We start from the raw sequence: 26838 nt of genomic DNA on the forward strand, positions 1-26838 counted from the left end.
ATGATATAATTAAATTGATTCAATTATATATGATATAATTGATTTGATGTATTAGATACATTAATTTGAGGAACTAATATAATATGATTTATATTAAATGCCAAAAAGGAGAAAAAGAACTATGGTTTATATATTACATATGATGTGATATTAAAATTATAGGTTATAAATATAATATGATAAATTAGTTATTATATTTATTTATAATTAAATCAATTATAAGATAATTGATTTTCAGTTTTTTCTCCTAATAACGAATTAGTGAGAAGTTATAATAAGTTTTTGATAACTGATGGATAAAATGAAAATTGTTTTCATTTTTTTAATAATCGAATACGAGAGAAGAAAAAGCTACACGATAGCTTTGAGAGAGTAAACGATCAAGCATCGAGTTTTTCTAGACGATAGTTACTCACTGCTAAACGGTCGAGTACTCAAGTCTAAATGATAGACTTCTGTCTTCTCCCACTTACTCGATCGTCTACACAATCGTTCAGTTCCTCCTTCCCTCTAACAAACTCAAACAGAGCCCACGCCTCCTGGATTCTCACACTGAGAATACCGAGATAGCCTCGTGGTACTGTCAAATTGTTGTTCAAGGGTCGAGTATCGAGTTTAACTCGATAGTGATCGAGGATATTACAGTTCATGTTGTTCACTGGTTTGCTCGTGTTGCGTTCGTGCTGTTGGACGCTTGGCTATTGGATCGAGGAAATACAAGAAGAAAAATTCTTCAAAGGTATATTTACTCGATCCCTTTTATGTTTATTCTTTTGAAGCATGTTGTAATTTAAACTTGATGCATAACTGTTCTGTTAGAATGTAAATGTTCGCGCTTTCACAATGGGGTTTGGAACGATCTGCTTCCGCTAATTGATTCTCTAATTTAAGAGTTCCTTTAGAAGCTTCAATCTACAGGTCCATAAAGTCCCCTCTGTAACTCAACAGGGATTTAATTAAGAATTATTTTTGGATTAATATGAAGTGTTCAAATTAATTGGGAGAATTAATTATATATGATATAATTAATTAAATTAATTATATATGCGATATAATTAATATAATGTATTTGATACATTATAATATAAGGTAATATGAGAGAAATTTGAATATGATTCAAATACTAATAATATGAATGAGATTCATGTAATTAAATTTAATATAAATACGATTTATATTAAATATCATAAATAAGTTGAGAGGAATTAAATATTTGGATATGATCTAAATATCAATTATATGAATGAGATTCATACAAGTGAGTTTACTATAAATGTGATTTATATTAAATATCATGTATGGTTGAGAGAAAATACATCTATAGGTTATATTGTATTTGATACAATATGTAACTATAGATTATGTGTTATATGGGATATAACATATAGTTTATATATATATAATAAGATTGTTATTGTTGGGGTTGATGCCCTAAATCTCATAGGGTCCTGTAGTTTGTAAACACTTGTATGGACAAACATTTTGTGATTTATGATATATGATATTTTATTCACTTCAATCTATGAAATATTTGATATTTTAGTTGCGTTAACCACAAACCAATAAACTAAGATATAACATAAACATGTATGTGGAGACATACAAGTGGATCGTATTTTAAGTATTAACCTAAATGATTTGTAGTATATGGATTAAGGAGGGATATCTTATCCTGGTGACACTACGAGTGTGACCCGCTTTTTAGGTGTTACAAATGTTGTAAAGTACTACAAATGATCTGATCCTGATCATTCATGTATTAGACATGCGAGCGGGGATATTCTATACAAAGAAGTTTGTATAAAATTGGACCACGAAATGTTTAGTCTCGTTATATAACGCTGTTCATAATTGAGATTTTCATTTCACTAGGATGACCATAGGTAACATGACCTTAATCCTGAGTAAGTTGTGAACTCCTACCTATGAGGGCGGTCTTTTGATTTGCATGGGTGAGAGTGGCCAGATTGCTGACTCAATAAGCCTACCATTTTAGGGATTCATCTGATTGGAGAGCTGGGAACTCAGCTACACAAGATGGAATTCACTCCTTCCCCAAAGCAGGAGTAAGTAGATAAATTGCTCCCTTAAAGGCTGATTCCAGGACTTGAACAATGTGGTATCACACCTTCTCTTGGCTCGATAAGGGTTTAGTCATAGTAGGACTATAATCTATTGTTCATTAGAGGGATTAGTGGTACTTAAGAAGTTAGATGTAACTACAAGGGCAAAACGGTAATTTGGCCCAGCTGTACTTATGAACCATTTGTGAAGGGTCATCGTACTATTGATTGGTTATATCCAATGGACACAGAAATAAATATGTAGAGCGAAGAGTGCAGCTATCGGTCTTTAATGGAGTGTCCGACAGTTAATGGATGGTGGATAATGTGATTAAAGAGTTTAGTCAGTTATTCACGTACCGTTGGAGCTTCAAGCTACAGGTCCATAAGGTCCCCTTGGTAGCTCAATGGATTCAAGTTGAGAATCAGTTTTTGGGTTAGTTTGAAATCTTCAAATTAACAAGAGGAAATTAGATTATATATGATATAATTAAATTAATTAAATTATATATGATATAATTGATATGATGTATTTGATACATCATTATTTGATTGGAGGAATTAATATAAATATAATTTATATTAAATGCCATAAAAGAGAAAAAAAAACTATAGTTTATATATTGTATATAATATACTATTAAAACTATAGGTTATAAATATAATATGATAAGTTAGTTATTGTATTTATTTATAATTTATTAATTATATGATAATTAAATTTCTTTTTCTCAAATAACAGACATTGTGGGTGGTTAGACAGTTTTATGGCATCTGTGAGATAAAATGAAATGGGATTTCAAAATCTTAGAAGACTACAACGCACGATTAACTCTATTAACTATCGAGTGACTAAATGATAAGGATCGAGTTTTACTATACGATATTACTCCTTTCTAAACGACCGAGTATCGAGTTTATGCGATAGATTTGCATCTGTTACTTTACTGTGTCATCGCTTACTCGATGTCTATTTTAATCCTTCCCTCTATCCAAAATAAGTCAGAGCCCACAACTCCTAGATTCTCACACTGAGAATACCAAGGTACTCTTGTGGTTGTGTCTGATTGTTCGAGGATTGAGTTTACTCGTTGCTGGTGTTCAAGGGAGTTCGAGTTCTTGCCGTTGCATTCGAGTTTGTTCGAGGGATATACGTGAAGAAAGAGTTCTTCAAAGGTAATATCTCTCTTATCCTTTGTATTTGATTCAAAGCATGTTGTAAGTTATTGATTAATGCATAATCTGTTTAGCATGATTCTAAATGTTTGAATTCTTCCACAATGGAGTTTGGGACAATCCGCTTCCGCTCAAAGGTCCTCTATATTTAGAATTCCTCCAGTTATTATATGTATAATTATTATTAATTTAATTTAATTTAATTAATATTAATTATTTAAAGGGAGGGACTTACAACTCCCTCCCCCTAATTTCTCTTAGCAAAATACGTGATGAGAGGGGTCAGAGAGAGGGATGATGCTCATTCATCTTTCTCCATGAAACACTAAGAGAATAGTTCTCTCTAAAAAAATGAAAAGAGAATAAAAGTTCTTCTCCTCCCTTTTCTCCTCTCCATCTCCTTCTCTCTTCCAAAACCCTAAGGCAGAGCCCACATCTCCTGTCATTCTCAATTCCTAAGGAGAATACAGGAAGCTCTATCTGGTGGTGTCCCTTTTGGAGAAGGAGATTCGTTCGTGACTTTGTTCGAGGGAGTTCTTGAAGAATAGTCTTCAAAGATAAGGGTTTTTGAAACCCTAAGTTTTCCTTTTTTTAATGCATGCTATAATTTATGTAAATGCATATCTTGTTCTTGATTTACTGTAAAACATACATTAAATGAAAAATGGATTTGAGACGATCTTGCTTCCGCTCAAGGTTCTCTCCTCAAAGAGTTCCTTCAAAGGGAAGTTGGGATACACATTTATCGTTGTTCGAATTTGCGTATAACAATAATTATCATTCCAATATTGTGGCTCTGAGGCTTTATATGGAAGACCTTGTAGGATACCTGTGTGTTGGAATGAGGTCGGAGAAAGGAAACTAGTAGGCCCAGAACTTGTTCAGCAGACGATAGATAGTGTTAATCTTATCAAAGAGAATCTTAAGACAACCTGAGACAGACAAAAGAGTTATGTTGACAAACGAACAAGAGAATTAGAGTTCAAGATCGGTGATAAAGTATTTCTTAAGTTATCTCCGTGGAGAGGAATCCTTAGATTTGACAAGAAAAGGAAGTTAAGTCCAAGGTATATAAACATGCATGCTATAAACGTAGAAACTAATACGATAAACATGCATTCTAACTCTATCAGAATAATACTAATACTATAAACATGCATGCTAATTAACTAAAATTGATGTAGTTAGAATGTTTAGATCCTTAATTTCTTCCGCTTCTTGCATGCTAACTCTATCACAATAAATATTTGAATATAATTCAAATATTAATTATCTGAAGATGATTCACATAGAAATTATATGTTATAATTAATATAAATATGATTCATATTAAATTCATATAGTTTGTTGAGGGGGGTTGTTATTTGAATGTAATTCAAATATTAATTTATATGAATGTGATTCATATAAAAACTATATGTTAAAATTAATATGAATGTGATTCATATTAATACCTTAGGTTATTTGAGAGAATAATAAACTATGGTTTATGTTATATGTGATATAACATATAGTTTATATATATATATATAATTCAAAATTTTGAATTTTGAATCTAATTTAATTAAAATTAAGGAGAAGGGAATTCTAACCGTCTCACCCATTATTTCCTCAAACGCTCTCATGTAACAAACTGAAGAAAAAAATGGAGAAGAGTTCTCTCTCGTTCTCTCTCTTTCTCCTCTTGCTCTCTAGGTTATGTAGATGAGTTTATAGAGAATAAAATCTCTCTCAATACTCTTTTTCCCTTCCCTCTTACCAAAATTAAGTGTAAGCTCACATCTCTACACGATTCTCATCCTTGAGAACAACAGAGAAGACCCCGTACTGGTATCCGTTTGAAGTGTTCGTGAGATTGGGAGAAGACGATGCGAATTTGAGGAATGTGAAGAATTGGTCTTCAACGAGTATGGGATATCTTATCTCTTTTCTCCATTTTCATTATAGTAGCATGTTTGATTTAATAATGTTTATTAATTATCTCTGTCACTCTAAATTTTGTATGTTCTATAAAACAAAATCTAGAAACCGATGCATCTAATTACTTCTATTATGGGGAATTCCAATCCCTTCACAAAAAAAATACACTTGGTCCAAGGTTGAAGATGCAAAGTTGGTTGAATCATTAATGCATTTAGTCGAGAATGGGTGGTGAGCAAATAATGGAACTTTCAAGCCTGGCTATTTGCAACTACTTGAACATATGATGCAGGAGAAAGTTCCTAACTGTGGCATCGGAGCATCGACTATAGAGTGCAAGGTGAGGTTCTTAAAATGACAGTATACAACGATTAATGAGATGTTGAGCAACACATGCAGTGGCTTCGATGGGAATGATGTATTTGATTTATGGGTTCGAGTAAGCTAATACATTACGATGTATTATCACAGTTAATATACTTTTTCTAACATAATATATATTCATTTGTAGTCACATCTTAACGTGAAGGGTATAAGGCACAAACCATTCCCTTACTTTGACGAACTTTCCTTTATTTTTGGGAAGAATAGAGCTACTGTGAGAACTATCAGACTTCTATCGACCAGGCATCTTAAATGGTGGAAAATATGAATGCTTCTAGATTGAAATCAGAGGATAATGAGCAACTAGAGGACAAACAATTTGAGAACATACCAATTGTTGACAACATGGACGAGCATTTCTCAGATACGCCTACTGATAGGCGTGTCAGACTAACCAACAATACCTCGAGAGGAAGCAAGAGAAAGAAGAGTACATTCCGATTTAAGTTTCTCAACATAGTCCAATCAACAATGGACATCCAAGAAACTCAAATGGAAAAGCTTGTATAATGGCAAAAAGAGAAATATGAGCTGGAGGTTAGGATGCCAAAAGATGTCGTCGAGCAGATCTACTAGGTTGAAGATTTGGAGGAAGATGATCGATTGACCCTTATGGATATTGTGGTGACTGATATTCAGAAAACATACTGTTTTCTAGTCGTTCCCCTTGAGTCGAGATGTAGATATTGCATACGTTTGTTGGGCAAGACCGACTGATTTAAGCTATACTATGGATGTCTTGAATTATATATATTTTTTTGTGTAGGTAACTTGGCCATCTGTTAATCCATAGTGTGTGTATATATATATATATATTCTGTGCACCTTGTAAACAGGTGAAAAATATGACCCCTGTATAAGCTAGTATCTACTCTTTGTGCAACAAGTATAATGACCATCAGTAGAGGCATCGTATTAGAAATCAAACTTGTAAAATAATTACTTTTGTTTAAAAGGAATTTTGGAAGGAAAGATCCAAAACTAAAACCTAGACCATAATTCATGATTATAAAAAATATGTCTACCTAATAAAAATTCAATCAAGATTTTATTCAAACAAACCATAAGTAGAATTATGGTATAAAAAAGTTTCAAAACAAACAAATATATCATTTGAACATATTCTTTTAGAGTTATAAAAACTACACCAGATACTTGTGACATCCTATATTAACTCTGCACCCCTAAACACAGACATACGAACTCAGAAAAAATAATTCTGCACCCCAAACACAGATATATGAACTCCACATACATATGAACTCCCCAAACATATGAACTTCAGACATCCTATATCAGCTTTGTAACCCAAATAGCCCCTAATATACCAAAATTGTCATTCGATGTGCACTCATGCACTTGTTATCTGTGAACTTAAATTTTAATTCTTATTCATTTGTTTCAAAATATTATTTCCCTAATATAATGTCATCAACTTACAATGATTCAGTTCATTTTGTTGGTAATTGTTATCATTATAGTATTGTAGAAGTTGATGGTAACACATTACCTCCAATTGTTGAACAAAAAAATAGGAGGATCTACAAAACTTATGATACATGCTTAGTTAGTGAATCGATAGAGCTCATACGTGACTAAAATGTATTTTTGACGTTGGAGTAATAAAGAAAATGTGTTTAAAAGGAACTAAATATGTCTAACTCACCTCCAACTCTCCGAAAGTCGATCTCAACTTCGTTTCTAAATTGTTTATAAACTATAATCTTCCATTGTGGGTGAATGTTTGTCCTCGTCAATCTTTTAAATGCTATTTTAATAATAACATTGTAGTACATCAATTACTCCTTCAAGATTTATATTCCAATAGTATATCACTACTCATTTAGAATGCATTTCAAGTATATCTTCATTAGTATATCAAAGTAATATCTCAACACTTATTCAAAATACAATTTCAAAAATTAGTGTATTAGTAGTTTATCAACACTTATTCAAAACTCATTTAAAGTATATAATTATGAGTATTTCAATAATACATCAGTATTCATTAAAAATGTATTTGAAATATCTCATTAATGTATTTAGTATTATACCAATACTCAATTAAATATAATTTCAAGTATAACATTGTTGATATACGAATGATAGTAAATTAGTATAATTAAAAAAAATATATATCAATCTTGCTATATTTGCAAATCTAAATAACCATTTTTTTCTTTTTGTTTCCATTGCAATTCTGGGAAGTTAAATCATGATTGAAGTCCATATATTATTCAACAAACCTAATGTTATAATCTTTATTTTTATGACGCAATATTTTCTAGAAAATAAAAACATGTAATACGCCTAATCATTATTCAAAGAAAAAAAATTTGGGCATTGCCTATGTTGCAATCTTTATGCAACCTAGATGACTGTTGAATAAAATTGTCGTACAACAAATTTTTTAATAGAAAAATTGAATTATTTTATTTATTTATTTTGCTCCCATGCATGTAAATACAACTTGCTGCATTGAACTTTTTGTTGCTTAGACCCTTTTTACTATCATTATTTTTTCCCCTAAATTTTTATTAGAGAAAATATTAATTTAAACCCCCTAAACTTCAAGATTTGAAGCCCCAAATTTTTCTCAATAAACAAATAAATAAATCCAAATTAATAATTGTATCCTTTGATGACCTAAACTATCATAGAAAATCAATTCAGATAATTGTTAGTAATTTATAACTATTTTCAACCATCTAATTTAAAATCTAACTCAAAATATCTCTAAACCCAAAATTTAATACCTAAACTATCATCTAATCAATATCTTATCGATTGTTTTGAAACGGATCTAAAATGAACACCAAAATTCTTCTAATATTTTTAAATATTATTTAATCTTTCCAAATTTTATACCAAATCCTGTCTCTTTTCAAAATTTCTTCAAATTTTATCTTTACCAAATCTTATATTAAAATTTTCAAATCTTTTCCCCACCCCACATGTTATACTAAAAAAACAATTTCAAATCTTTCACCCAATCATGAAAATAGATTTTTCAAATAGATCTTGCAATGTCATTTTTAAATTTTGGCAAAAACCAAAATTTACAAAAATATTTGAAAAAATTATTTGGATATATGTCAATGTTCATCTTGGGCAAAATTGTACTGAGACAGCCAAAATAATCGATAATTTTGGACTTTCTCGATATAATTTCGCCCAAGATTAACCAAGATCCACATACTTTTTTTTTCTTCAAATATCATGCAACTTTTCCAAATCTTATACCAATTCTTACCTCTTCAAATTCTCTCGTTTCCCAAATCTCATATAAAATCTGAGGTAATCTTGCATATCTTACACCTAACCTATGTTTGGGTTAATTTTCAAATTGATCGACCAATTATCTAAATGGATTTATCAATTATCTTTTCAATTTTTGTGGTAATATTTGGTCATGTGTTTTAAATTTTGGAAAGATTAAGAAGGTTAAGCAAGATTTGGGCAAATTATGTAAATCTCAATCCTCACTTTGGTCGAGATACACTAAAAAAATCCAAAAGAATCAATAGCTTGAATATAAATTGAGAATGTTAACTTTTTATTCTAATCTCGGTGTTCGATCTCGACCAAGATACACAGAGAAAACTATTTCAATGAATTTTAAAAAAAGATGCTAGTTTTAAAGGATGAAAACTTTCGAGTGTTATTTCTGACAATTTCTCAAAAAAATCATGTCCAACAAACCAGTTAGAGATTTTCATCGACAATTCACCAATGCCGAAGGTAGAAGGCTGCAACTTTCCAATCTAAAATTTGCTCAATTGAAATAAAATTAGACTGTATGAGCAACTCTGTACCAAAAAAATAAGATCACTTGAAACAAGCAGACAAAAACAGAAAAGCCAGTACTATATTCAATGGCCTAAATATACAGTAATCAAAGAAGATTTTTCTTTTTGTTTTTTTTTTTTTTCCTTTTTGAATTGTTCATGTACATTCTGTAATGAAAAGTTGATTTGTATCCCTGACCTTGTCTGTAGCTTGATAAAACCAAAAATCAAGGAGATTAAAGTGCGTGTGGGAGGTTTACATGTTTATCTCCAACAAGAAATTCGTCAGGACCATTACTGCAGAAGAGAAGTAAAAGCTTTATTATTATTATTATTATTATTATTTTTAATATCGGTGAGTATAGAGGTAAGAGATCAATGAATAGGGAAAAAAAGGACTAAATGATAGAAAATACCCTCACACTTTTTGACCTTTGTTTCAATAATACCTATCCTTCAAAAGTTATAATATTATTTTTGACGTTTCATAAATACTTCAAAAGCTCCCTTACAATAGAAAAGGCATTAGAATGTTTGACAAAAAGTCAACGTGTCTGAATGTTGCTTTTTAGACTTAATTCAGCAACCATCCTAGTCACCGCTACGTTGATTTTATGTTCAACATTCTAACATATTTCTACTTTAAAGATATTTTTGAAACATCTATAAAAGGTAGAGAACAATACTGCCAACTCGTGAAAGAATAAGGGTATCGTTGAAATAGCGCAAATAGCCAATTAAAAAGAAAAAGAAAGAAAGAAAGTCTGCCACGGAAGATGAAATGAAAGATGGGTTACCTTAGATGGCTCAGTGCTGACATTCTGTAAAGGCATGTAAATACCAAAATATGCAACCCAATTGTATAGAAAAATGCAAAAGTTCTGGCATACCTGAAAGAAGGTTAATGTCTTAGCAATGAATTTATGTATCAAATGTTCCCACCAAAAAGAGGGAACAAAATAAGAAGAAAAAAGGCAAAGGAGTTCGTGACTACGTTTGGAAGTCGGAAACGATAGTAAACGGAGAAGCCTGAACACATAAATGGCACAAACATGATGGAAAAATGGAATTAACTTCTCAAGGATGTGGTGCATAATTCGGTTATACCACAGAATGAGATTGTTGTCACCATCCACAGTTTGCTAAGGTAACGCTTGACGTATCTTCTAGTGAAGGCATTTAGAGAGATTTTTTTTTTTTTTTTTATTCAAAAAAATGTTTCTAACTTCCCAAGTGTTTCTTAGAAAATGTTATTTTGAAAAAAATATTTTTTATTTGTTACTGAATATTTTAGATTTTAGAAAAAGATACTTTTAACAATCCAAAATAACTTAAAGAAGTGATGGCAAACATATTCTAAATCTCCAGCCAATTCTCAGAAAGATCAGATTGGGGGGATAGTGATTTAAGAATGATATCTCTTCACGATATTGTGATTCAGAGGGCAGAATCATGGGTTTGAGTTAAGAGAGCATGAAAGATAGAGCGGTTCAAGAAGATGATGCAGAACTATTTAGGCTGCTTGCCAGGCTGCTTGCCGCACTTTACATTTACAAAAAAGAGAATGAATTTGTAAAAGTCAGAGGAGCTGTGGAGTCATACTTGTTCCCCAGAAGAAATCGTCCACTGCTGAGTGTGATCCTGTCTCTGAAGCCCAATTCTTTGTACCTCTGATCCCTTTCCTAAAATAAAGAAAACCAAGAATTTGCAGTGTGATGGTTATGTGATCTGTTACCTTAACTATTTTATGATTAGAGAGTTGCAGAGAATATAGGCATGAAATTAGCTGGCATTACTGCAACAGTTTGCTTGATCCAATAAAAAGGTGAAAGGGTATGTTTCTATATACTCTTTTTTTTTTGAGGAGGGAGAGAGAATGCAACGTATGCATGACCTGGTGAACTAGATGAATACTATCAAAATTTTGACAAGACGATAAGAGTTTGAGGGGCAAGAAACCTTTCTGGAGAATGCAGCAAATGGATTTATATCGTCCTCGTAAATTTTTTTATACTTAGACTCAACGTCGGACATGGAACCACTTTCAAGATCCTCTGCATGCTGAAGTAGATAACTGAAGTTATTTAAGGAAGCAAACAAATAAACAATGATGGAGAAGGAGCCAATGGTGCTCTATTTTTAACAATGGCACAAGCATGAGTACCTTCTTTGATCCCCTGGACACTACTTTCTCAAGGTTGTAATCCTGGACATAACGAATCTTTCCATACAATTTGACGTTATCAGCTTTTGTCTTTTCTAGATCAACTGTAAGTTGTCCTATCTTCTCCTTCAGTTGTCTTATTTCCTAATGTATCAGAAGAAAATATTACACTGCTGAATCTGTTATCTCAAGACAAAAGAAAGGTCTCATCCTAACTAAAAATAATTATACAAAGTGGATAAATACAAACGAATCACACCTCTTCTGCCTCTCGCAAGCGTGCTCTAAAACGGTCCCTCTGACTACAAATTACTTTTAGCATTGAGCTTTGATCTTGATCCGAGGGGAAATGTTTTCGATCTACGTTCTGACATACAAGGGGCCATATACATTAAGACAACAAATTGAAAAGGAGAGTCATATAATATGGGAAAGTATAATACCGACAAGGTATTAAAGATATAATTGTCAACATCATAAATTCATCAATAAACACAGAAAAATATGGATGTGCAGAGTAATTTAATATACCAGCTCAAGAGCCATTTTGTTTGCACATGTTTTTTTTTCCTTTGCTTTTGTTATGCCGTGGGACATTTGGCTTGGGAGGACAGATGAATTTTCATAGGGTGGTGAGGTCCGGGAATGATCTTTGGGATTTGATTAGCCTTAATTCCTCTTTATAGGTGTTTGTTAATAAGGTTTTTGTAATTATCAGCCGAACCTTTTTTGTTTAATTGGCCAATTGGGTGGTAGATTTTTTTATTTTTTTATGTCCTTGTATATTTCCTTCATCATTCTCAAGTATCTGAAAAAAAATAAACGAAAAGAAAAGGGGAAAAAACTAACCTAAATGTCAGAGATCTGAAAAGCTCAAACTGTGGTGTTCCAGTGTTTGTCGGTAATAATCTTCTTACATAGGAAAGTAATCGCTCGAATTTAGTTATCAACACTAGTGCAAACTGAAATATTTTGCCAGGACAATAATGATCTTCAATGCCACGAGTGAAAATGAGATTGAAGGTCTTTACTTGCTTCGCCACAGAGAATGCATATATGAGGGTCGGGGTATAAGGGCCACAGAAAAGGACTGACTACGTTTCCAATTTTGAGAATGTCTAGGAAACTTCAGCCTGTTATAATTATATCATTGTAAGACCCCCAATCATCCACACGTACGTAAGGGAGGGCAAAAAGGGAAAAGTGCAGGGGGCAATGTAGTAGGAGGACGACAATTCGGTTATGCGAGGTGTGGGGACCAATGAAGAGGTTTATGAAGGGTTTTGGGGGTATTAGGTGTGGAGAATTTGAGCTCTGAAGCTTGAGCAGGGGAGGAACAGCACTCTCAAATCGATTGGAGGATATCTTGTTCTTATTTCTTGTTCTTGTGATTATCTTGTTGTTCTGTTTTCGGAGTTGAATTTGTGATACGTTTTCAGACTTGTTATTATCTTTATTATTGTATATCGAAGTACAGAGGGAGGGAATTCCCCTGTTTTCTTGCTTGTTGGGCAGTGCTGGATTAAACTTGGATACCCAACATCTTGTTCTTCAAATTTCATTTTCTGCTTTTAAGAAATAAAAACCAAAACATGTTGATAATTGGTTCTGGTTTCTTATTCTTTATTTTTTTTATTAGAAAAAGAAAAAAATTGAAACAAACCCCCAGTTTGCTAAAAAGATCATTTTGTTGTCTCCCAAAAGTCAAGGTCATTATTGCAACTTCTAAATAAAAGTAAATAAGACCACAAGTTACATTAGGGTGGAATAACAAACCACTAGTTAGAGCTTTAGCTTTCAACAACCGCAAGAGGATGAAGATAGACAGAAAGAATACCTCAGAAAGCTCACCCCTTGCCTCAGAAAGATCCCATTCATCAAATAAACTGCCCTTTTGGTCCTTGGAGTTGTACCCCTGCTTTTGAAGAAACAGCACTTAAAAGTTAACGATCATAGCTCTGAAGGATTGTCAAAAGTATATATATGTAAATAACCCATTAAACATGTGCCTAACTTGTATTTATTCCGGAAAATTCAAATTCAACTTTCTTGACCCAAATAAAGAACACCCTCTTTCGAGGTAAGAAAAAAAAATTGAAACAGAATACACCCCCCGGTCACCCGAGGCTTCCACATCTATACATCATTTTGAAAACCAGAATGCATCAGGAAAAGTTATATGAACCAGAGAAGGACTATCTGCCAGCCAAAGATCGAAACCTTTAATATGTCTTCTTCCAACTTCTGAATCAACTTCTGTTGTTCGACAACCTTTTCTGTGAGTTCAGCTATCTTGCTTTCAGCTGTATCCACCAAAGATGATTTTTCTGAAAGTTTAACCTGAAAATGACACAAGAATCCCGCTAAAAAATACAAGAGAAATCATTTCCTTCCACCTACTGACAAAATAAAAAATACAGCACCATCTTTCAAGTATGGTCCTACATATTGCCACTGGCTAAGAAACATGCATATTGAAATGCCATATATCCAAATTCATTTGAGCATGCAAGCAGAGATAGCAGAATTATAAATAGCCATGAAGCATAGGCATTGTACCTTAAGTTGTGTAAGTTCATGTTCCATTTTTCGGTTCTTATCAAGAAGAAGAGATTCCATTTTGCTCATCTCTTCCCCACTGGTGGCAACTTCCCAATCTTCAGCCTCAATTGAGTTATAACCTACAGCCTGAGCATGCAAGTAAAGTTATTCGGATGAAGGAATACGTTATTTCATGTACCATGCCAAGAAAATAAATCAGAGGAAGACTTTGGTTGCATAAAACCTGAACCATTTTTCAAGATGGCTAAATAAATATAATATTCATAATTGTAGGACTCATATGTGATCACATAAATCAGAAAGATAAATTCTAACATTTGGCAACAATTTTGACTGATCACGTCTTCAAGTAAGATGCAACAAACATCAGAATGCAGAATCAACTGCAAAGAATCAAAATGCAGAGGATCCTCACTATACTACATAATCAAAATATCATTCATGCCTAAACTATGTACCACTGGCTAAGAAACATGGAAACAGTCACATAGACACTCACATTATATAGTATATGTATAGTATATACGTATACATGTATGCATACATAAGTACATATAGAATATGTGTGTGTGTGTATATATTTAGAATACATGTGTATATATTAAAAACCATATTTGATTCAGACACATTTTTTAGTGTGTCAGATGTAGATGCTTTATCTAAAACAAGTGTTCATACTTCCTAGTAGGCAACTTTAGAATTTTGAGAGACAGTAGGGGAAGATAAATTTTCTTTCATAAAGGCTGATTAATTACTTGCAAAATCTTCACTTTTTTCCGCAGATCATCAACCATTTTTTCTGTTGGTCTCGATTGAAGCTCTCTCTTCATCTCATCAATAGCAGTTTCCTATTTATCATAAAAGGTAGAAAGTAGTTAAACAAAATCCAACCATCAAACAGTAGGCATCTTGTTGATTAAGAAGAACAGATGTTACAAAAAATGAAAATATATACCAGTTACTTCCATTTGCAAAGAAAATGAACTTAAATTTGTAAGGTTGATGCTAATTGATTTAGATTGGCATATTCAAAGTTAAATATTTCGTCAAACCTGGTAATTGATAACATAGTTTTGGTGACAATTTCAAGTAAGCACTTTTCCATCATATGAAGGCAAAGAGAATTTGTCTCATGTTAATACATAAGAGCTTAACTGCTTATTTTTGAAATAGAGTTGAGATTGGTAGTTACCTTTTCATTAATCAACGCATTCAGATTCTTGATCTCAATAATATGTTGTTCCCGTTCACTTGATAAAGTCGTCTCAACTTTATGAAGTTCCATGTTTAATTCTGAGATAATCTTTTCTTTCGCACTCAAAGAATTCTCAAGGACACTATTTAAATCTAAATTATCACTGCAGCCAAAGAACAAAAACCAATCAGCAGAATATATTTATAAACATGAGAAAGAAGATTTAGGGAAAAAAGAAGAAGAAAAAGATAAAGAAAGAAGATATACTTTATTGCACAAGGAAACAAGTAGACCAAGGAATTTTTCTGTTTTTTTTTTTTTAAGAAAATCGTGACAGGTTCAATAATCAAACAATTTTATAAAGGAATTCTAATCACTATACTTGGAACGTGGTACGTCTTGTAACACAAACGTTTCAACATGAATCAGAGTGGAGAGTAACTTTCCAGACTAATAAATACTGCTTTCAACGTATATATTGTGAAACTGGATAAGAGCCATATTTCTTTAAAAGATTATTAGCAGAAAGGGAAAACATACAAATCTTTTCTGCATCTGTTTGGACAGTAGATACTAAAGATAGAGTTTTACCACAACATATATGCCAGAAAGTGGTCAAGAAAAATGTCAAAATAAAACACTTAATTTCAGAAGCATCCCTTGTCTTATGGTTCCATTAGAGCCATAGGGAATAGACTGCTTTATTTGTTTAGTATCAACTGGGTTGTTTAAGCAGTTTTTAATGCAAAGGTTTGGTGCTATCACCCCTTCAAATCTAATTGCTAAATTTCCAGACCCTTCTTTGGTTCTTTTGGATAGAGAGAATTCATAGGATTTTTTGAGATAATTGTAGAGGCTTGGAGGAAGGTTAAGATTTTATCACACTTCTCAGTTCTTCTTCCTCTTCTTTCTTTAATCAACTTCTCAGTTCTTGGTATACCTAGATAAGTTTTTTTTTTTTTTAACAATTGTAATATTTCTTTTTACCAATGCCAAGGAGTACTTTCCAGCAAACTTTGCCTCTGTACAAGTTGAAGTCTCGTCTCCCTGCAGTTCCTTTAGTTATAACCTTTTTCATTTCCTATATAAATATTAGTAAAAGCTCATCTAAAGACATTGAATAATTTTCATTTCCAAGTAATCTGGAGTCTTTCTTTTAACTAATAATAATCACACCAATGAATAAAAGAAAAATAGTGAATCACTGAAAAGATGCAATCCACTTCTAACTATCATCACAGTTACTGCAGAAATGTCAAAACATTTGATCTTGACGCACTGCATCTCCACCCTCCTATGATAATATTAAAAAATTGAAATGAAAGAAATGCAATAATGACCAAATGAATAAATTAATATGTGTTTGTGTGTTGCTTCACTTAGGAGGATTTAGATTTATAACCATATTCATTGAAAATATTAAATCAAGCAGCCAGAGAAAAGCAGCTCCTATGGATTTTGGAGGATTTGGATTGAACAAGGAAAAGTTAACTAGTTAATCCAAATCCAGATATTGAATATCACATAAGATTGATTACATAAAGTGATTCCTGGGTGGAAAAAACATATCAAAACAAGAAACGTCATTCATCAACATATTCATGTAAAGATGTTACGGAAGTAGTATCTCACCTTTTCTTATTGCCAGTCTCATCATTTGCCGACTGTAACTGGGAGCGCAGGAGTCCCTGAATATTTGGCACAAGTAAAAGTATAAAAAACATAGGCAGAGCATGACACCTAAATATCAACAATCAGTATGTATTGGACCCTAGAGATAACACTCCTCCCGCATCCACCCTCTTATGTAGTCCATAAAACAAATCAGCAAGTAGAAGCTATTAGAAGTCTGTGCAGTTAACAGACATATTGTTTGATGGTTCAATCATGAACCATAATCTCTACATGCTCAGTGCCCCCACCACCACCACAAAAGAGAGAGGAATGAGAGAGAGAGAGAGAGGAGATCCATGTGCAAATCTTTGCACCAACTCAGGCACAATTTTACACACGGTTCCTTCTACACTGATGTGAAATTAAGTTGCTAAAACTTGAAGTCTTTTTTTTTATGAGAAATACAGATTCCAACGAAAAGACTTGCCGATACATTGATAACTAATAAGAGAACATTTTTCTCTAATAGAATAACTGAAATGAATCCTTTAGATGGAGAATGTAGTGAAAGAAAACCTTTTCCCGTTCAAGACTAAGAAGCCGTGTCTGAGCCCTCTCAACTTCATCCATCAGAAGAGTGACCTCTGACTGTTTTGCAGCCCTCTCTTCGTCTAAAAATATCAATGGAATAATAATCAACATCTAACGCCGATGCATGCTAAGGTGCAATAGTGTTCTAGAGCTTAATTACGACTTCACTACAGAAGGACATAAAATAAATAAGACATAATAAATTAATATATCAAAGTTTTAATATTACAGAACACAGCTGAAGAAAAGTAAGAGAGATAAGAACTTTATTAAGAGCTTGTTAGCGTTTTTGGTTAAATATGCGATCATAACTACATACTAGAAACTGGCAAATTCACCTGACTGAGCACGAAGTTCAAACAATTGACTTTGGGCACGTTCATGTAGCTTTTTCATGTTTGAAACACTTTCTTGTTCTCGTCTTAGCTGATCTTGCAACAATCTTTCCCTGAACATTATTAAAAATACGATGAAAATCACAGTTGAATACAAGGTGCGGTAAAAAAAGTTCAACATCAATGACCAAGAACAAGGCACTACCATCAACAAACACCATGCAACCTAGGATTATGTTTCCACATATAACCCAAGAAGGATAAAATTATCCATAGTATTCAATGAACTATCGTTGGCAATATTCTTTGCTTCAATTTTTAACATCAATATCAACATGGAAGAATGTTTGGTCGCATATTGGTTCAGGTACAAAATTTAAGAAATAAGAGCCACCAAAGTCACGTTCTCATTCAATAGATTACAAAGTTAAGAACATGTAAATTTGATAGATTTTTTTTTTTTTTTTTTTTTAATGAGAAAAAAAAAAATCTATCAATATCCTTCATCATAGCAAGTATAGATATTGACATTTACATTCTAAATACCACATATATAGATCTGTATGATTTTATTAACCTAACAAGAACGGTACCTTTCTTTTATTGCATCTAATGCCTTCTGGTTTTCTTCAGCCAAACTGCGTTGCTTGATTTCCACAATTTCTTTTATTTTCTCCTCCATCTGGACAACTAAAGGAAGATTAGTAGATGAAACGAGAAAGACAGTAATAACTAACTATATATTTTTTTCATTCAAATTGGAATCGATAGGAACACACACATCCAAAACATTATTAAGTATGGTTAAAAAAAATAACAAGAGTGATAAAGAACCTTTTGGGTAAGAAGCCAAGCTTTCATTCAGAAAAAAGGAATAATGTACAATGACATACAAAAACAAAACCACGAAAGGAGTACTCATCAGTACAGAAACAATGACTCCAATCCAAAAAATGATACTAAGCTAGTAAATTAACAAAAAAAAAAAAAAAAATAGCTAATGGATGCCCATAAAAACACATTAAACCTCACACCTCAACCCTTCCTCCAAATACCTCTCAACCCCTCGATCGTACAATTCATCTCAAGCCACACTCCTCACAAGATAGCAAAACAACAAGCCTACCACACGACACTCCCTTTATCCTGAAAATGAGAGTTCATAAGGATCTCCTCGGTGTAAAACTTGCCAAAGGAAGTAAGAAAACAGGCACTCCCATACAAGATGATCAAGATCGTTCTCTGCAGCAGCAAAACCAAGGAAGAAAGTCGTTGGATATGATCCCGAAGGTTCAGATCAGACTTCCATGTAACATGCCAGATAAAGCATTTCATTTTCTTAAGTATTCTAACCTTCCAAAAAAAGGAAAAATCGAGGCTCCCATGGGAGGAGAAGGACAAAGCTTGCATATGAACAGATGACAGGAGAAACCCTCTGAAGGGTTAGGCTTCAAAATTCCTCATTCCTAAATGAACCATTTGGTCAAGGGAGGGGAGGAAGAAAGCCTCACCTCCAAAGACTCACGATCAGTCAGAGGACAATGAAAGCCCAAAAAAGGTGAGGGAAGACTCATAGGAAATCAACCCAGAGGCAACTGAATGCCACCTCTTCCCAGACACTTTTAACTCTCTAAAATCAAGATTATTTTCAATATTAAATGTGTTAATCCTCTTCAAATTTTTTAAATATATTTTTTATTGAATTAATTGACTTGGTCGATCTACTAAGCGCATGCTTGGGAATGATTTTGAAATGGTCAAAATGACTTTTTTTTCATGTTTAAAATTGTTATAAAAAATGTTTTTAATCCTTCAAAATTAATTTAATGTTTGATTTTACACTTTAAATACAAATTCATACCATCAAAATTGGTTTTGAATGATTAAAAGGATGTTTTCGAGTAATTTTGGACGTGACATAAGTGATTTTAATCATTTCAGAATTACTTTCAAACATGCCCTAATTCCATGTCATTAGTTCCAATATGAAGAATCCAAGGTAGAAGGCAAGAGGCCTCCACCAAGCTCAAATTGTCCCACATTAGCAATCCATGTCTAATCTAAACCTTAGGGTTCATCTAAATTTATTTGAGGTGTTATGGTTTGGAATTAGTGGGAGAATCTTCAATTCCATAGTGTGGACGTTTCATTTACTTTCAAACATGCCCTAATTCCATGTCATTAGTTCCAATATGAAGAATCCAAGGTATTAGGCAAGAGGCCTCCACCAGGCTCAAATTGTCCCACATTAGCAATCCATGTCTAATCTAAACCTTAGGGTTCATCTAAATTTATTTGAGGTGTTATGGTTTGGAATTAGTGGGAGAATCTTCAATTCCATAGTGTGGACGTTTCATTTAGTTATATGAAAAAATGTCAAGGTACTATTATATTATCATCATTCATCACAGTGTACAGAGATATTGTAACCTGTTGCTCCAATTGCCGATTGCGCTCTTCAAGTCTTCTAATAGTGGCCTGCTGATTCTTTAAATGGGTTGCTTCAGTTCTAAACTCCTCAAGCTCAACTTTCATTTTTCTGTTCTCGGTTTCTAATTCAGACAACTTCAAATCTTGTTCCTGCAAAGAGAACATTATGCAGCAAAAACATTAAAAGATGACAAATAGCATAAAACAACTGCAACGGGTTTTGATAAACAGGTATGCTTCTTCATTTATATTCCCCCCATTGAGTGGAGAGGAGCAAATTCAGACTTCACATAAAGTTCTTGAGTTCAGTATATCTATGTATATATATATTAGGGAATATGGAACATGGAGAAACCTTTCTAAAATATTCCGCCTTATTGACCTTAGTACTTGAACTTTTCTTCTTTTTTTTTTTTATTTCTTTATTTCTTTTTGCTTTTTTCATAATATCGTTCATACTCTGCCAAAAGTCATAACCAAATCTGAAGGTTCACATCTGAGTGAACAACAATAATATTCTTAAAGAGGTTCAATACTCTTAAGTAGATTTAAAGTAGAATGGGAAAAATTGTTCACAAGTTCGAATATTGATGCTGCTCAAATATAACACCCATACAAAAGCCTTTGGCACTTACACCAATTGAAGCAAGAGCAGGATAAGGATCTGGAGCCTCATAAAGTTTCTGATAGATGTTAAGAAAAGCATTTTCTCCAAATTTTGCCCTCTTCGTGAGATTGTCAACTTCTTCTTGGTAACTTTTAAGTAGAGAACTAAACAAGTTCAATTTTTCCTCTGGTTGAGCCTTCTTGAAATCTATCGGTATGCAGAGCCAAATAATTTTTGAAAAAACAGGGAAAAAAAACATTAGCAAAGATATTTTAAAAAAAACTTTAACAGAAGCCATAAAGTGATATGAGCATACGTAAGAACATTACCTCTTGTACTTTCTGCAAGCTTCCGGCGATTTTTCTGGCTATTTTCTTGGTTTTCAGCTATCCTAAGTCCTTGTTCATCCAATGCACTTTTCTCCTTCTCTAAATCAAACTCTGCAAATCGGGAATACAAATGATCACATTGTGTTAGCAGAGGGTAAATTTTTCATGGCAGTTTAAAATCAAACAGAAAACAAGTGATAGTATTACTAGAATTTCATATCCAAAAATACAAAACGCCTTGCAATTCGTTAGTACTATTTAACTCAACACTTCACAACGCGACATAACTTTCCCCAATGAAAAGGTGAACCATCGGCAAGAACCACTCAGTATTTAAAAAAGAAAAAAGAAAAAAGAAAAAAGAAGAGAAGGCTTCTCAAATCAAATTGTTTCTACAATTTGAGCTCAAATTGGAAACTAAGGCGTAGAAATCAAGCAGAATATTTGCAGTTAAAAATGAATTACACAGCTAATGAATCAGAACGTAACATAAACTACATGATTATCTTCAGCAAGTTATAATCAAGCCCAAACGCATCAATAAACGCACGAATTGAAAGAGAATTCGATTTAGAATTAGACGATTACCTTTCCAGAAACTAGAAACGACGGAAACGGCGGAAGTTGAGGATGAAGTGTTCGGCGGTTTCTCCCTCTCGGATCCACCTTTGGGAGACTCCATACTTGGGATGCGAACTCGGAGATGGCCGCTGAAGGAGTCCAAGAGTGCGATCACTTCTCAATACTAGGAAGTGATTTGGAGATCAAACAGTAGAGCAGATCCCGGGGAGCTTCGGCATTTCTGGTATGGCAAATTCGACGTCTCTTCTCTTCTTGTGTGTAAATTTGGAGAAATTATGAGTAAATTTGCAATGCAAGCCAAAAACAATTAATCCAGTTCGTTGAAGATGAATCGGTTCAGCAAGACCGACGGATATCTACTGAGCCAAAACCATGGGCCGCTTCAATTATAATATAATTTTGTGGCGGTTGCGAATATAGCAATCACAACGTCTATATTTTCATCTATATTTTCACCTTTTTATGGTTTCGATATAAGAAATAAAACGATATTTCTATATTATCATAAAAAAATTCATTAAATATAATAATTCAGTAACAAAATATCACTAATATAAATTTAATATAGATAATAAATATGTTAACTTGTTTAAAAATCATAAAATATTTATTTACTAATTTAAATTTATCTTTTGAATTTTTTGTTTTTATAATTTTTTCTTAAATATCCATCGAAATTGAAATTTTATCACCATCGAAATTTCCATAAAATCAAGATCTCGATGTTTTCGTCGATATCAATATTTTAAACATTGACTACAACTACAATGTAAAAAAAAATTATAAATCTTATATATATATATATATAAAAAGTAAATTTAGATTAATTTCCAGAGTCTATGACCATATCACTAATAGAAGTCTATCAACGATAGAGTTTATCACTATTATATTTTGTTATCTTTGTAATTCTTTAAAATTTATTACATGCACTTACTTGCAATGGGTAGCACTTGTAAGGCTGATAATTAAGTGTATAGAATACTTTTTTTTAAAGAATTGCAAATATAACAAAATCTATAATCTATCGCTGATAGACTGATTTAGTGATATAATCTATCATTAATAAATTAGAAATATGGAATAAAATAAACTAAATCTCTTAAAGAGAAAGAATGTTAATTTGAAGTAATCATGTATTAAATGAATATGAACTAAAATTAAGAAGGAAAAAAAAGTCAAAATTCGAAAATAATGTTAATAAGAAAAGAAATAAATAACTTAAAAATTGTGAAATAATTGTGAAAAGGTTAAATTACTCCAAAATTAAAGTTAAAAGTTATTAATAAAATAATTCAAAATTTAAGACATCTATGAAATATATGGTGTACAAAAATTAAAAAAAAAATGCATGTAAAATTTTATGGTTTTAAAAAATATCAATTTCAACCCTAAATTTATCATAATTTATCAATCTTTTACTCAAAACTTTTATATCAATTTTGATTCTAAAGTTACATAAATGTTGCATTTTAACGCTAAGTTCAATTTTAACTAATTGATCAATTTTCTTTTTTAAAATTTGTAAATTCTTTATGAACTCATTAATTTTAGTTAAATAAAGTTTTAGATAAAAATAACTTTGACCTACGCATTTTTTTATCAAAGACATTAAAATATATACACCCATTAATATTTATATGAGTTTTGTAACGACCGGATCCTTACATATTATGGTCCGACCGCTGCGACATACATACTTAGACTTTTCTATTATGAGATGAATTTTGGTAAAAATTTCAAAAGAACATATCTAAGATTTTATTAATTGGGTGGAAAACTAAGTTTATTTTACAAAACACTATGATATTTTACAAAACACTAGGATATTTTACAAAACACTAGGATCCATAAAACACTAGCATAGTGATACAAAAATGCATATGCCTATAATAGTGAGTTTGATGGTTGGTCATTTGACCGATGTCCAGTTCTACCACCTACGCTGTGTCCTTACCTACAAAATCTGTAAAAATAGGATGAGTATATAATATACCCAGTAAGTAGTTCTCACATAGGGTAGTGACCAAATGCACAATCACATGCAACATGTTCTGAAAACATATGATTGGGACCGAAAACATATAATAACATGTGGTGGTCGGTTATGCTTCTAACGTAAATTTCTCCGCCCTGATAGGAAGATGAGGACTTAGGCAAAAACTAACCCATCTGATGATTAGCGAGTAATGCAGTCAGTAGGGCCAGAGTCGCATCCAACATCAACCATTAACATAAATGTAAGATTGGACTAGAGGGGTGCAATCATACATACCCTGTTAGTCCCTAGCATAAACTTGACATAGAATTGGGTCTAGAAGGGTGCAACCATACATGTACTGCTAGCCCTAAAAGCATAACCTTCATCTAATTAAAATTTAATCTTATGAACAAACATAATGCATGAGGTCCCTTGTCGATAAACATATTTTAAACATGTAATGCAACATAACAATAACATAATTATGCAACATATTAAAGGTACAATACCATGAAACACTTAAAGAGAGGGTGAGATAAACTACTTACCTTGACTGCGATCCTAGTTATTCCTTATTATTCCTTATGGTTTAATCAGTAGAGCTTTCCCTCTTAAATCAAAAGGAAATTTGGGCAGCATTTCCTTCGCGTTTCCTCTTTCAAACTAACAGAATTACTTCACCCTTTCCACACGATTTTTACTACTGAGTTTTGTTTGAGAATGAGTTTAACTTCCAGCCCAAAGCCTCCTATTTATAGCCGCTTCCAGCTCTTCTCTATGTGCAACTCATCCTACAAATGGCTTCTTTAAAATTACTTAGGTTTAAGAATTTCTCTTAATAAGACACCTAATTTTGGCTAACGTTTTCCCTTATGTCTTCAACTTTTGTTTGTATTCAATTTTAGGGTTCTCCATATATAATCTATAAGATCGTGGCCAAATTCAATGCATAATCCACGCTTCTGTCCAAATCTTACTCTTTCTGTTCTCAGAATCTCACTCTCTCCAGTTTTCTCGCTGGTTTGGTTCTCGTGACTCTCGCTCTCACTCTCGCTCTCGATCTTGCTCTCGCTCCCGCTCTCTCCCACTGTCTCGCTGAGAATCTCGCTCTCTCCAATTTTCTCTCCACTCTCGCTCTCTCCAATTTTCTCTTCAATCTCGCTAGTTTTCAGCGTGGGTTGCCTTCACTGCTTGTGGATTCCACTTCCTCGTTTTAACTCTTTCAAATTTTAAGAGTATATGGACAATTAATTCACCTCCAATTCTTCCAATAAGCAGTGCCCAAACAAAAAGTTATCTACTGCCCTTTGTCTCAATTAGCTAGCGTCTAACTTCTATTTAATCCTCCCTGATTTTGTCCCCTTATTCATTATTTTTGGATAATTAATAAATTTCTTATTTTTTTCCAATTCTAAATTTCTACCCGATTTTCCTATTAAGTTTATATATTTCTCATTCTTAATTATATATTTTATTTGTTTTCCGGCTTTCTAAATTAGGGTTAAGGTATTACATGTACCACCCCTTTAAATAAAATTTCGTCCTGCTTAACATTTGACATTTAATTTCCTGTAGTGTATGCATATAAATTTGGGTTGTTACAAGTTTGGTCCATGTTAAATTCTTCTTTGTGCTGTTCCAAAGCATTATTGAAAGTTTTGTTTTTTGTTATTTTTAGCTTATGAATTGCATATGCATATGAAGGTGACATAATTTCTATTACAAATTGCATGTTTTTATTAAAGGTCGATTCAATTGTGTTTAGATTGATTTGCTTGTGTCGATTTACGTAGTATTGAATAAAATGTTGTAATTTATAGAGATTATACATGGGCTATTTGTACAAAAGATAAACAATAAAGGGAAGTGTAGCCTAATTGAAGATTCTAATTATCTAGAAATTAGCTAAATCTAAATTACTGTAATATATATTAACACTCTCCCTCAAATTTAAGATGGTAGAGTAGAAAACAACTAAAGTTTGTTAAGTAATTGAGTGAAGCAAGCAGATGATAATGTTTGATAAACATATGAGTTTGTTTCTCTTTAGTATAAATGGATGGTAAATTATGGGTGGTGCTCTAAAGATGGTGACAAACAAAGTGACAATTGTTCTCAATGTGCTTAGTACGTTCGTGGACAATATCATCATGAGCAATTTGGATAGCATCGTGATTGTCACTATAAAGAATAGTGGTAGAGTGTTGAGAGGCTCATCTGTAGAAAGCCAACGAAACCATAGTAACTCTAAAGTAGCATAAATGATCGCACAATATTTAGATTTTATGCTAGAACTTGAGACAATAATTTGTTTCTAACTATGCTAGAAAATGAGAGAATCACCTAAACAGAAGCAATAACCTGTGGTGGATCGTCTATCAATAGGATCACTATCTCAATAAACATCAAAATGGCCGGATAGAATCAAAGATGGACTCAAAGAAAGTTGAAGTCAATGACTAAGAGTATTTTTAACATAGCGTAGAATATGAGATACTACAGTAAAATACATAGTGCGAGGAGCTATCATGAATTGACTGATAATGTGAACTACATAAACAATATATGGGTGAGCCACAATCAGCTAGATAAGACTTCCTACAAATTGTCGATATAGTGTGGGATGTTCGAGAGGAACACTATCAAATGGAGTTAGGTGTGTTGGGATTTATGCCCTAAAGCCTCGTAGTTAATTTGTTATTTTATATAATAATTTATTATTTTAAATATCAATAATGAGTTATCCATTATGGAAAAAATCAAAGGTTATTTCATGAGACTTAAATAGTATTTAGTAGACATACAGTTGGATAATGTTCAAGTAATAACCTAAAGGGTTTATAATATATAGATAAGATTGGGATCTTTATCTTGGTAACACTATGGATACAACCTACTTTGTAAGTGTTCCAAACGATGTGATCAAAATCGTTTAGATGGAGACATGCGAGTGGGGTTATTTTATATAATTAGATTGTATAAAATTGGACCGTAAAATACTTAATCTCTCTTTGTAACACCATTGATCGAAGAGATTAATATTTCATAGGATAACGATATGTAACTCGATCTTAATTCTGAGAGAGTTATGAATTTCTGTCTGTGAGTGTTTGTTCT

The 26838-nt window shown here is 32.5% G+C and overlaps 1 protein-coding gene across 1 annotated transcript; it reads right to left on the minus strand.

The window, feature by feature from the left end:
• Positions 1–9299: 9299 nt before the first annotated feature.
• Positions 9300–22071, minus strand: LOC120071623 (protein CASP). Its single transcript, XM_039023981.1, has 19 exons — positions 21747–22071; positions 21159–21269; positions 20858–21036; positions 20223–20372; positions 18386–18474; positions 17796–17905; positions 17443–17537; positions 16885–16940; positions 15250–15415; positions 14813–14905; positions 14055–14183; positions 13716–13835; positions 13333–13410; positions 11755–11862; positions 11496–11639; positions 11291–11392; positions 10934–11013; positions 10129–10221; positions 9300–9628 (listed from the first exon to the last, which is right to left on the minus strand). Exons 1-19 carry the CDS (start codon positions 21838–21840, stop codon positions 9568–9570), a joined length of 2058 nt encoding a protein of 685 aa, XP_038879909.1. The 5' UTR covers positions 21841–22071; the 3' UTR covers positions 9300–9567.
• Between the last annotated feature and the right edge of the window lie 4767 nt (positions 22072–26838).

Source organism: Benincasa hispida, chromosome 2 (genome assembly GCF_009727055.1).
Source record: "Benincasa hispida cultivar B227 chromosome 2, ASM972705v1, whole genome shotgun sequence".
NCBI classification, from domain to species: domain Eukaryota; kingdom Viridiplantae; phylum Streptophyta; class Magnoliopsida; order Cucurbitales; family Cucurbitaceae; genus Benincasa; species Benincasa hispida.